The following is a 13010-nucleotide window of genomic DNA, read 5'->3' on the forward strand; positions in this document are numbered from 1 at the left end:
CTCCCTCCCTCAAAGCAGAGAGAGAGAGAAGTAGGGCAGTGTTACAAGTTATATTGGATTCGGGAGCAAGCCAATCAAGAAACCATGTCAAAGTAGATGTAGGCCTAATGGAAAGTATGGTTAATAAAAGTATACTTCATACATCATCTGTTTAAAAGTTGATCAATGTACTCTTCAAAAACACATCGTACAGTTAGTTATACCACACTAACTAACGTTTCTGGAGTTTCCAGGAAATTGCTATTCACAAGAATTAGGTAATTTTCTGATCTTGTAATGCACCTATAAATATTTTATTACCATAGTTACCCTGTAATGATACCGTAAAATGTTACCAGTTTGTCTCCCGCTGGGTGGAATGTCAGACAGACAATGAGTTGATGGGCCCATTCTCAGCCAAATATGGAAAGCATTGCCATACTATGATATGGTTTAGGAAGGATGTTATAACAGTTCAGGATTTGTTTGATAATCCCTGATAATCCCCTTATCTCCAAATGATTGTGTTACTTTCCATGTATTTATAGCTCATAATAGTACTTCTGAATATGATGGTTGATGTTCGATACATTTTGTGTTGTATTATAGGTAATTGGGGGGATTCCCTCTAACTTCAGCCCGAGACAGACAGGCAAGAACATTTCCACAGGACCATGATGTTATATACAGTGCTATGTGCTGCCATCCTCTGGTTTTCCTGTGGTATGACACTGGGGAAGTATATGCCTGGAACAAAACACCCACTCCACTTCATAGCGGTCTGAATTAACTCCACATTTACCACATGCAATGAAGCGTTATCCTAAGAAAGCTTGATTCTGATTGCAAAACATCTGAGGATTGTCCTGGAATGTAAAATTCAGTAACTATTTTGTGAAATGAAAAAAAAAAAACATGGGTATTATTGCAGCCGTTCACTGAACAAAAAAATGTTTAGTGTTCCGTGAATGGTGGGTTTTGAATGAGCATGAACAAGAAATATGACTATCAAATTTACAGGCCTGTGGCAACACAATTTTTCTTTATTCAGAGTAAGATGTGTCAACATCCAGCATGACAAGAATTGTACAAAGTTCACAATTTAAAAATGAAATATCACAGCAACTTGTGATCTCACACACTTATAGCAAAATGAAAATGTCAACAAATCCATGCTGTGTAGTACAAAAATAAATTAACCTTCAGTTCCACAGAGAGCACAAGAGTTTGTACAAAATCCTGTTTTTGTTCATGATTACTTAAATCAACCTCAAAATGAATAAGTTATAATAAATAAACTCTGATGAATTCACAATAATTGATATGAAAATTCTAATATGTGACACCTTTTGTGTTCCCTGTGTAAATAGTCACAGATAACTTTTCTCAAATTTGATATTATGTACTAACGGTAGATGAGCAGCCGGTTTGTGCTTTAAATCCCTTTCAATTGTACTGATAATGAGAATTAATTCAAAAACTGATACTAGGTATTACTCTACTGAAAGCATTACTATATTGTTAAAAAGCTGCAGACACGATGCTGTGGAGAAAGGCATACCGTATGCAGTCATTGACGATGGAGCCCTAAAAGAGCATGTAAAAGTACAATAGACAAGATCAGGTGAATGACAAGCACCTTTGCATTAGCTCTCAAGAAGGCCAATTCTGAACATGGTCGCTAACAACTAATACCACAACATAAAGAGGGGCTGCATACAGACATGAAACTGCATCACCTCATTCAGAGCAGAAGAGTCAACTAGAAGAGTGAATGTCCCACTCTCCAAGCCTAGTGGGAAAACAACCTCTTTTTACTTTATTTTTTTTAACCTTTAATTGATTGACTATTTAATTTGTACAGTGATTAGATATAAAGTGCTGCTGGGGATGATTTAATATTCATATAACATACCAAAATGAAATAGCATCATTGTTTGACCATTTGATAATACAGTATTACTTGTATGGTTATAATCGTAATTTCTGATTCAAATCCCTGTAGTCTCTTTCAGTGGTACTAATTCATCACCTAGTGGCTCTTAGCAGTTATTTGCTCCAATCGTGTGCAAAAGGAACACCTGGAAATTGCACACCGCCGCATGGTAGGATACTATCTCTAAGACAAGTGCAAATAGTCTACTGGCAAGTGGGGACAATGACCCTGTAAGACCCGCTCTCTCTCATACTTTAGTATAAATACTCTTTACAAAACCTTTGTCACCCTCCGGTAGGCTCTCAGGTACTGCTTTAGTTTCTGTAAAAACATCAAAACATGGAAACGAAGGTGTCCCTTATGTGCAAAATTGTCTGTAAAGAGAGTGGAACTCATAGAGCATTTCATCTTTAAAACTGAATGTCCAACTTTTTTAAATACTTTCTTTGTACTTAAAAGATTTATATAAAACATTTTATTTTATATATAGTAAAAAGATTAATTTGTTCCTCCACCCCTATGTTTATAAACAAGTCATTGCATATACCCAAATATCCCATTTCTATAAACATATGATTTAGATATATATTGCTGAGACATTGCCCGATTCTAGCAACAGAAGTTTTGAAATTTGAAACAGAATTAACTACTAAATGCTAGAATAAGTCCTGCGTACTCTATTGCCATTATACATCACCAATGGGTATCTACAAACACAACATATCAAGAGTGAATAGTACTTTCTAGATAATGGGATTTTCACCATTGGGTTTCCGTGTCATGATGTTTACAATAAACTGTTACATTCATACAAACATCAAGTCAGTTTCTTTCCATACTCATTTCCAACACATAAAAAATGCCCCCACCTATAGCTACCAAACTTTAAAAAAGAGGACAAAGAATTTTTCAAGCATTGTTAAAAATAAAGTAATTTGCAACCAAGTCTTGCTATTCAACAATCTGCAAACAAGAAAAAACAAACATCTTTAGGATCCCAAAGTCTTCCATTGAGGAAAACATTGAAAAGTAGCTACCTCCGTGCAGTTCCCCCATTTAAATAAAAAATTCACTGTCCAGTGCAGCTTTTTCATCTAAAATGCTTCATCATCAAGCACTGTCTTATGTTATACAGCTTACTGTTCAGAAATATACACAAACAATGTGCATAGGCGAGCAGTTTCAAACATTACATCACACTATGTCAGCTCATACAGTATGAAAACGTACAAAAGGTGAATGTTTTCAAAAACTATTTTGTCATTTATTTATTTTTTCTTCTTCAAAGCAAAGACCAAAAAGAAAAACCATTATGAATTTTTCTAAGCATAACATTTTTTTTTTTTTAAAGAATGAAAATCACTATGTAACACTGTCTGCTATGTTACAGCAGCAAACCATGAGGCATCATCCTTTCATGTCACTTCTAGCTCTTTCCTGCGAATGTTTATTTCTTTCACTCCTCTTTCAGAAGATGCTCTGTCATTTGCTGGGCTTGGTAGCGGGCTGGGTTACGCTTGGATTCCTTGCACTGCTTGTTTGATGTTTTCCAACAGGGCTTTGTTCTCTGGACTCTGGTAATGCTCCTGGTTAGTGTACATGTCTGTTAGAGTGGTCACATAAGCATCAAAGTTCTGATCGCTGATCGGCTCCTGTGGAACATTTCAACAACAGCAGAAAGGTGAGATCCTAAGGAGAAGAAGTGATGAACAGAGAACAGAAGACAGGCCAGAAAATAACTCTCTAAAATCACCCTTTGAGGAGCTAAGACTTACAAACAGCTGTTTTAACAAAACATCTAACCAGAGTTAATAAAAACCACTTGAAACAAACTATTCTCTAAGCTAGCCCCATGAAAGTGCATTTTCATATTTGATTGCTCTAAAAATAAGGTGTCTAACCACAGGGAAAAGGCTGAGAAGTGGTGGTCTTAGACAAAGATGATCAACACAGAGAAAGATGTTATACAGTGACGTCCACATTGGGAAGTTATACACTTTGCAACCAACATATGCACTTTTACTTGGCTAAAACAAGATTTTGCCATTCAAATAGATGATCATTGAGGTTAGAAAGACTTTAATAAAAGAACATTCAGGATTGGATGGGATCAGGAAGACTGGGGAAAATAAATGGTAATATTTATGAAATAAAGATGGACATGGGAAAGACATGAGGACATGAATGGGAGAGTTTCTGACCCAGACAGAGGACTAAATCTGCTGACTCTATTATGGTGCCTTTGATGATACTATCATTATGGCCCTGTTTTTTATGATAGTATCATTATGGCCCTGTGTTTTGATGATACTATCATTATGGCCCTGTGTTTTGATGATACTATCATTATGGCCCTGTGTTTTGGTGATACTATCATTATGGCCCTGTGTTTTGATGATACTATCATTATGGCCCTGTGTTTTGGTGATACTATCATTATGGCCCTGTGTTTTGATGATACTATCATTATGGCCCTGTGTTTTGATGATACTATCATTATGGCCCTGTGTTTTGATGATACTATCATTATGGCCCTGTGTTTTGGTGATACTATCATTATGGCCCTGTGTTTTGATGATACTATCATTATGGCCCTGTGTTTTGATGATACTATCATTATGGCCCTGTGTTTTGGTGATACTATCATTATGGCCCTGTGTTTTGATGATACTATCATTATGGCCCTGTGTTTTGATGATACTATCATTATGGCCCTGTGTTTTGATGATACTATCATTATGGCCCTGTGTTTTGGTGATACTATCATTATGGCCCTGTGTTTTTATGATACTATCATTCAGGCCCTGTGTTTTGATGATACTATCATTATGGACCTGTGTTTTGATGATACTATCATTATGGCCCTGTGTTTTGATGATACTATCATTATGGCCCTGTGTTTTGGTGATACTATCATTATGGCCCTGTGTTTTGATGATACTATCATTATGGCCCTGTGTTTTGATGATACTATCATTATGGCCCTGTGTTTTGATGATACTATCATTATGGCCCTGTGTTTTGATGATACTATCATTATGGCCCTGTGTTTTGATGATACTATCATTATGGCCCTGTGTTTTGGTGATACTATCATTATGGCCCTGTGTTTTGATGATACTATCATTATGGCCCTGTGTTTTGGTGATACTATCATTATGGCCCTGTGTTTTGATGATACTATCATTATGGCCCTGTGTTTTGATGATACTATCATTATGGCCCTGTGTTTTGATGATACTATCATTATGGCCCTGTGTTTTGGTGATACTATCATTATGGCCCTGTGTTTTGATGATACTATCATTATGGCCCTGTGTTTTGATGATACTATCATTATGGCCCTGTGTTTTGGTGATACTATCATTATGGCCCTGTGTTTTGGTGATACTATCATTATGGCCCTGTGTTTTGATGATACTATCATTATGGCCCTGTGTTTTGATGATACTATCATTATGGCCCTGTGTTTTGATGATACTATCATTATGGCCCTGTGTTTTGGTGATACTATCATTATGGCCCTGTGTTTTTATGATACTATCATTCAGGCCCTGTGTTTTGATGATACTATCATTATGGACCTGTGTTTTGATGATACTATCATTATGGCCCTGTGTTTTGATGATACTATCATTATGGCCCTGTGTTTTGGTGATACTATCATTATGGCCCTGTGTTTTGATGATACTATCATTATGGCCCTGTGTTTTGATGATACTATCATTATGGCCCTGTGTTTTGATGATACTATCATTATGGCCCTGTGTTTTGATGATACTATCATTATGGCCCTGTGTTTTGGTGATACTATCATTATGGCCCTGTGTTTTGATGATACTATCATTATGGCCCTGTGTTTTGATGATACTATCATTATGGCCCTGTGTTTTGATAATACTATCATTATGGCCCTGTGTTTTGATGATACTATCATTATGGCCCTGTGTTTTGATGATACTATCATTATGGCCCTGTGTTTTGATGATACTATCCTTATGGCCCTGTGTTTTGATGATACTATCATTATGGCCCTGTGTTTTGGTGATACTATCATTATGGCCCTGTGTTTTTATGATACTACCATTATGGCCCTGTGTTTTTATGATACTATCATTATGGCCCTGTGTTTTTATGATACTATCATTAAGGCCCTGTGTTTTGATTATACTATCATTAAGGCCCTGTGTTTTGGTGATACTATCATTATGGCCCTATGTTTTGGTGATACTATCATTAAGGCCCTGTGTTTTGGTGATACTATCATTATGGCCCTGTGTTTTGGTGATACTATCATTATGGCACTGTGCCTTGGTGATACTATCATTATGGCCCTGTGTTTTGATGATACTATCATTAGGGCCTTGTATTTAATGATACTATCATTATGGCCCTGTGTTTTTTTAATTATACTATCATTAGGGCCTTGTATTTAATGATACTATCGTTAGGGCCTTGTGTTTTAATGATACTATCATTATGGCCCTGTGTTTTTTTAATTATACTATCATTAGGGCCTTGTATTTAATGATACTATCGTTAGGGCCTTGTGTTTTGATGATACTATCATTAGGGCCCTGGGTTTTGATGATACTATCATTAGGGCCTTGTATTTAATGATACTACCGTTAGGGGCTTGTGTTTTAATGATACTATCATTAGGGCCCTGTGTTTTAATTAAACTATAATTTGGGCCCTGTGTTTTAATGATACTATCGTTAGGGCCCTGTGTTTTAATTCAACTATAATTCGGGCCCTGTGTTTTTATGTTTCTGTCATTAGGGCCCTGCATTTTGATGACACAATAATTGGGGCCCTGTGTTTTGATGGTACAATAATTAGGGCCCTGTGTTTTGCAGTTTTTCATCAAACTGTACCCTCTTCTTGTCAGATGGTCCAGCACTATCCTCAGACAATTGTTAAAAATACAATTGTTTTTGTTTAATTCCCATTTCTGGATAAAGCTTAAAATACAGGACAAAATCTTGCTATGTAACATGATTGCGAAAAACAGAAGTCCAGTCTTTCATACAGTGCCCTGATGAGGAAACAAGGAGAAGGATGAACAGAAAGAAAAGCAGTGTGTAGAGTAAGAATATGATGAATGATTGTCTTACTCTCTGATGCATCTGTAAGCAGCTGTTATTTCTAATGGAAGCCTCTTTGTGTGCCAGCGGTTTCTATGGGGGAAAGGTTAGTTACTGTTAGTTGCTACCTAGTTACTGTTACTCTCTCAAACAATCCCTAGGTGGTAGCATTTGAGCTACAGCACCAACAGAACATCTGACACAATTGATATGTGAAATAAATAGAGGCAAAACATAAGAAAACATAGCGAATTGGGCCAGCAACTGAATCCAGCTCACAACATAGTCAGAATTATCAGCCTCTGGAATGATATCGCATTGTGTTCACACACAAAAGAAAACACGTTTTAAGATAAGGAGTTTTAAGAATAAAAAAATGCAAAGATTTTAATTTGTGATTGACACTCATAGTTTTTGGACCAGTGCTATTTTTTCCTTTTCTTCTGAAGACTATAAGAAAATAATCTAATGGATGCTTATGGAGAAAAGCTGTTTTTTACATGCAACTACATGTAGCACAACAGTAAATACAGACCTGCAATTATAGCATGTACTGTACTATGAAAATCCATGATAGATCCACAAGTAAGTTTGTTGAATTTACAAACGTAGTAGTCTATAGCTATAAACCGAGAGCCAAAGTGGTAGAGACTTAAGTTTTCATTTCACTGTTAACAGGTAGATGTCAGTACTTTACTCAAGCAGTAAAAATCTTTAGGTGCCGGTACTCAGCTCTGGTGAGCTCCTGCCCAAGTCAACTGGTAACACCTTTGTTTGAAACTGATTGTCTAATCGCTCTATAATTCATAACAAGCGCATCATATAATACTTCCCCTATTCACTTTGGCTAAAATGATGAATACTCTTATTTTTCATTGATCTAGGCTCAGAAAGCCCCTGCTCAACTCAGCATGCACAACCACTGGAACCATATGGGCTTCACAGAAATGAATAGATAAATACTGTACATAGATGAGTATGTAAATGAACTCATATGCTACAGTATGTTTGCTTATAGGAACTTGCCCGATTGCCGTTCTTGGTGTTCCCTTACCATATGAGGGAGCTGGATATTAGCTAAACTGTTAATCAGTGTCTGGCTGAGGCTGGCCAGCTCATGCAGGAGAGATTCATTTTGATGTTCAATCACCTTGTTTTCTTCCTCTATTGACTTCAGATTAGACTCCATTGTGGTAATCTAGGGAATGGGGGGAGAGTGAGAGAAGAAGAAGGTTACCGTAAAGTTAGTGCTTCTTTACCTCTGGTTGTTACAGTGGAGCACACAGGGTGCTGTTCACAGTTCACATAACACGGGCAGCGGCCTACCTCAGACATGTCACAACTCACTGCTGATTGGCTGGCGTGCAGCCATGTCTATGACATCATCACACGGAGAGATGGATGTACCCGCAACAGAGCAACACAGGTGAAGAGCAATGAAGCATGGACACATGATATTCAACACGCTGACACTCACTAAAATGTACTGAAAGTCTGTGGGGTGTATTCCAACAAATATGCCATACGCCTCCAATGCACATACAGTACAATTCAGTTCCAAAGATGTACTACAAGTTGGAAAACAGACGGTATTTCAAAATGAGATCAAACGTACATGCAATCTCAAAAAGGCAAACTGTAGGTGAACATAAATATGGTGAAGCTTCTCTCTTTCCTCTCCTGGAGTGTTTGAGACTCCCTTGATACTGATGTGTAGCTTCTGCAACTCACACACACAAATAGTTCTTTAGGAAGGAACCCTTCCATACAAGCTGTGAAAGCTGCTGCTCCTGTTCCTGTTAGTGGGGACAGGGTGCTTCCCTTTATTGGCTGACAGAGGTATAGTGAATCCACCACTTTGTTATACTGCATTCTCCCAGATGTGAGATATACTGGGATTTCTCTCGATGATGGTAGATCATGTATGAAAATTGGACAGCTTTTTCTAAACTGGAGTAACTTTTCTGGTAACCTTTTTAGCAGAGGGTACATTCATTTAGGTGTATGCTGTACAACAATGAAATACACACTTCATTGTAGTACACATTACCATTATATGAGTGCTGACAATAGCAGAATGATGCACCACAATGGGTATAAACTGAAAGGTAAGCATGAAATGAGTCAAATCTTCAAGTAAACAGATGGCATAGTACTACTGACTTACCTGTGTTCTAAGTTTGATCATATCTGCTTCCACTTGTGAATTTGATTCACTTAAATCTTTGATTTCTTCATCCAGCTGTTTAATTTCTTCCTCATTTTCGATTCCTTAAAAATATTATACAGTAAACAATTATTAGACACCTACCACCCACCCCGAGCCCAACTACATATTTCAAATGATGTGTCAGTGGTGGGTGAATGAGATGTGTGATAGAGGCAGAGGGATGGTCTCTTATACACTAATTGTCACTGGCTAGTTTGCTAGCTCAAAGGCTGTATGGCAATCCTGTACCCTTTAATTCAGATTGAGGTTCCACTCAGTAGCTCATTACGCATACACACTCCTGATTGGTTCTTTATGTCAGATTAGGATTCTACTCAGTGGCTCATTACCTAGTGGTTAGAGCGTTGGCCAGTTACCGAAAGGTTGCTAGATCGAATCACCGAGCAAATAAGGTAAAAATCTGTCGTTCTGCCCCTGAACAAGGCAGTTAACCCACTGTTCCTAGGCCGCCATTGTAAATAAGAATTTGTTCTTAACTGACTTGCCTAGTTAAATAAAGGTAAAATAAAAATAAAAATTACACATACCCAATCCTGACTTGCTCTTTATGTCAGATTTGGATTCTACTCAGGAGCTCATTACGTGTACCGACTCCTGATTGGCTCTTTATGTCAGATTGGGATTCTACTCAGAAGCTCATTACGCATACACACTCCTGATTGGCTCTTTATATCAGATTGGGATTCCACTCAGTAGATCATTACACACACACACTCCTGGTTGGCTCTGTATGTCAGATTGGGATTTCACTCAGTAGCTCATTACGCATACATACTCCTGATTGGCTCCATTGTGTGAGTGAGCGTTGGCAGTCATTACCGTTGCTGGTGCGCTGTTTTATCGTTAGCATTTCAGACAGTCCAGACAGTCTGGCTTTCTTCATGGCAGAGGTGGCACGAGGACAGCCCGACAAACTTGGGGAAAATATTAGAAATATTAGACATTTTTAGACATACATACAAATAGTGCATATTTTATTTAAACACACACAAAACCTGACTGGATGAGTGAAGCATTGGCTCCACTAGCTTTCACAGATCCCGTCAGATCAGTGATTACTTCAAGGAAGGGAGAAAGAGAGGATTATCAAATATTGATGCAGGACCCAGACCCACCTCCGATGTGTGAGGAAGCTCCCACTGACGTGACCCGAGCCGTCACAGCCCGGGGTGGGACAGGACATGCCGTCTGTCTTCCCAGCCTTCCATGTGAACTGGGAGCCATTCATGTAACCGTCCTTCTGCCGCTTGGCCGCTAGGGGGCAGCCTGATGCACTGCGGTGAGATGCATACTTCCCTGTCACATGACCCTGACCGCCACAGCCCGGGACCGGACACCTGTGAAGGGCGTAGGGATGGTCTGGTTAGTCTAATAACCAGGGTCAAGAGTTTTTTCCTGACAAGGACCCAGAATTTTTCCTGCTCAGGATGCATTGTCAGGAAGAATTGTGTTATTAATGACATAGTTATTACTATGACATAAGGTCTATATAATGTAAAGTTGGACCACACATAGCTTAATGGGTGCTTGAGTTGAGGAAATATCATTTTGTTTCAATGAATGCAGTATGAGTTTGTTTGTATTTTGAGTTACAGTGTGCAGAATGGGAGAGGATACGGTATCAGTAATCACTCTGACTTAAATATCAATAAAAACACCTTCAATCTGGTCTGATCTGGTCTAATCTGTCCCTTTGGCAGTTTATCACACTGACACAGACTACAGGCAGTCAACGTTAAATCAGCACTTGGCACTATGGCTAATCAGATGCAGTGAAGCTGAAAATGTTTCAACACAGAATATTTCCCCAGTGGATTATTGTTCTCCCCTTGGTTTTATTCAACTATCAATCAGGCTTATTATATTTCCAGAAACAGTCACAATCTCTTTCCGAAAATGGTCCAAACCCCCACACACAGTTCCAAATGCTTTCAGAAAGTCCAATAACTTTTCTCCTCCAGCCAATGCTGTTTTTAGTTGTTGATTTTATTAGGATCCCCATTTGCCGACGGCAGTGGTGACAGCTAGTCTTACTGGAGTCCGACATGTAACTGAAAAGACATTACAGACCAAATACTTTACAATTTACATACATTGAAAACCTATCATGTAGTGTGCATGTGTGTCCATCTATCAGTTCCACGTACATGTCAGTACATATAGTACACACAACTTGCAGGTCAGATGGGGGAGAGGCCTTGTGCCGTGAGGTGTTGCTTTATTTGTTTTTTGAAACCAGGTTTGCTGTTCACTTGCTCTATAAGAGAGGGAAGGGAGTTCCATGCAATCATGGCTTTTAATGAAGATAGATGTGTGGGAAAGCGACCCTGCCTCTGTTGGCTTGGCTGACCGTGGGAGATAGATCGACAGACAGACAGGCAGACAGACAGGCCAGGGTGTTGGTTTTCTCTCAGCACCATTGAGAAATCGATGAGAGAGCAGCCAGAAAAGCTCATTAGAGAGAAACCAGATCAATCTCTGTCTCTCTCTCCAGCTAACTATCTCTGTATATTTTTGTGATGCCACAACATAAGATCCCTACATAGGACAACCCTCATTTTCAAACCACTGGGGGTTGCCTGTCTCTGTTTCAATCGAAAAAGAACAGTGAGAGTTGGTTAAGGGCATCTAGAAATTGGGTGAGAGCTGTAGTTCCCTGAGTCTTTGAGAGGGGTTTGGCAGGCTAACTCTACCTGATGGGCTCCTGATCCTCCTTGTCCTCTTTACTGTGTGTTATCTTCATTCCACTCTTCCTGGCCCGCGGACACCCTGATAGACTGCAGAGGAAAGACAACCATATCAATAGCAAATATTATTAATACAGAGAACTTCCTCTGAGCCAGCCAGAGAGTGGTGTGTGTGCTGTCCACTGCCAGTGTGAATAACTAGAAGTGTGTGTGTGTGTTTGTGTTTATTTTACCTTCTGTGTGATGCATAGTTGCCAGTATTATGCCCAGAACCATCGCACCCCGGTGTCGGGCACCTGGGACAGAAAACACAGCGAATCAGGGCCTACAGCAACCAACAGGGCTTAAGGGACACAGTCAAAAACACACTCATTCTGTACCATTACATCTATAATGTATTTCGCTGTATCAGTCAGTAGAGTGTACTCCAATTACCTGAAGGTTAAGGGAAAACAATAAAGGAAAATGTACTTAAATATATATACTATATATAGGGTATTGGAAATGATGCAGACAATTACATTGATAGAACCTACAATATATCTGCTGTCATGACTTGACCTCTTTGGGTATAGCAAGCCCTATCCCCCTCTCCCTGCCTCCCCCTTTCCTCCTTCAACTAGTTTGCTGTGGTCAGAGAGCTGTCATAAATTCCTGAGGATCGCCTCATGGACACACAGTATAGAGAGAGTAGATCCTTACACCTCACAGAACTTGAGGTACCAACAAATTTCATGTTCCGGAGAAAGTATAAAAGATGGTGAAGAATCCAGCTACGAACTGGTCCGTTTGTCACAACTTGGGGAAGCTCATGGGAGACGGTGTGGACACATTACCATAACACTGTTTATATTATAGCCTCAGATATGAGGTTTACATTTAATTGTTGTATAAGATCAATGAGTGAGTATGATACTGTTTGTATAATTGTGTAATATGATTTTGGACTGTTTAATGAAGAAAAATACAATTCCCTTTTGATTTGAACTAAATCAGAGGACCGCCCCTGAGCCCAGTTAGGGTCAGACATCCTGGGACAGCCCTTTTCGAACCTTCCGAATAAAACCCCCACTCGGGTTTTCGATCAACAG

The 13010-nt window shown here is 39.0% G+C and overlaps 1 protein-coding gene across 4 annotated transcripts in view; it reads right to left on the reverse strand.

Annotated features, from left to right (window-relative positions):
• Window positions 1–3420: 3420 nt before the first annotated feature.
• The window catches only part of LOC118362335 (myelin transcription factor 1-like protein), a 180362-nt gene continuing 170772 nt past the window's right edge, over window positions 3421–13010 (reverse strand). For 3 of the 4 annotated variants that reach the window (XM_052486106.1, XM_052486107.1, XM_052486105.1), the window contains exons 16-23: window positions 12153–12215; window positions 11926–12009; window positions 10348–10569; window positions 10052–10146; window positions 9170–9273; window positions 8057–8200; window positions 7033–7095; window positions 3421–3567 (exon numbers count right to left, since the gene is read on the reverse strand). In XM_052486106.1, coding sequence (XP_052342066.1) covers window positions 3427–3567; window positions 7033–7095; window positions 8057–8200; window positions 9170–9273; window positions 10052–10146; window positions 10348–10569; window positions 11926–12009; window positions 12153–12215 — 916 coding nt within the window. In that variant the 3' untranslated portion in view covers window positions 3421–3426. The remainder of the gene's footprint in view (window positions 3568–7032; window positions 7096–8056; window positions 8201–9169; window positions 9274–10051; window positions 10147–10347; window positions 10570–11925; window positions 12010–12152; window positions 12216–13010) is intronic. The other variant, XM_052486108.1, reaches the window with a different exon arrangement.

The sequence above is a fragment of the Oncorhynchus keta genome, chromosome 29 (assembly GCF_023373465.1).
Source record: "Oncorhynchus keta strain PuntledgeMale-10-30-2019 chromosome 29, Oket_V2, whole genome shotgun sequence".
NCBI classification, from domain to species: Eukaryota; Metazoa; Chordata; class Actinopteri; order Salmoniformes; family Salmonidae; genus Oncorhynchus; species Oncorhynchus keta.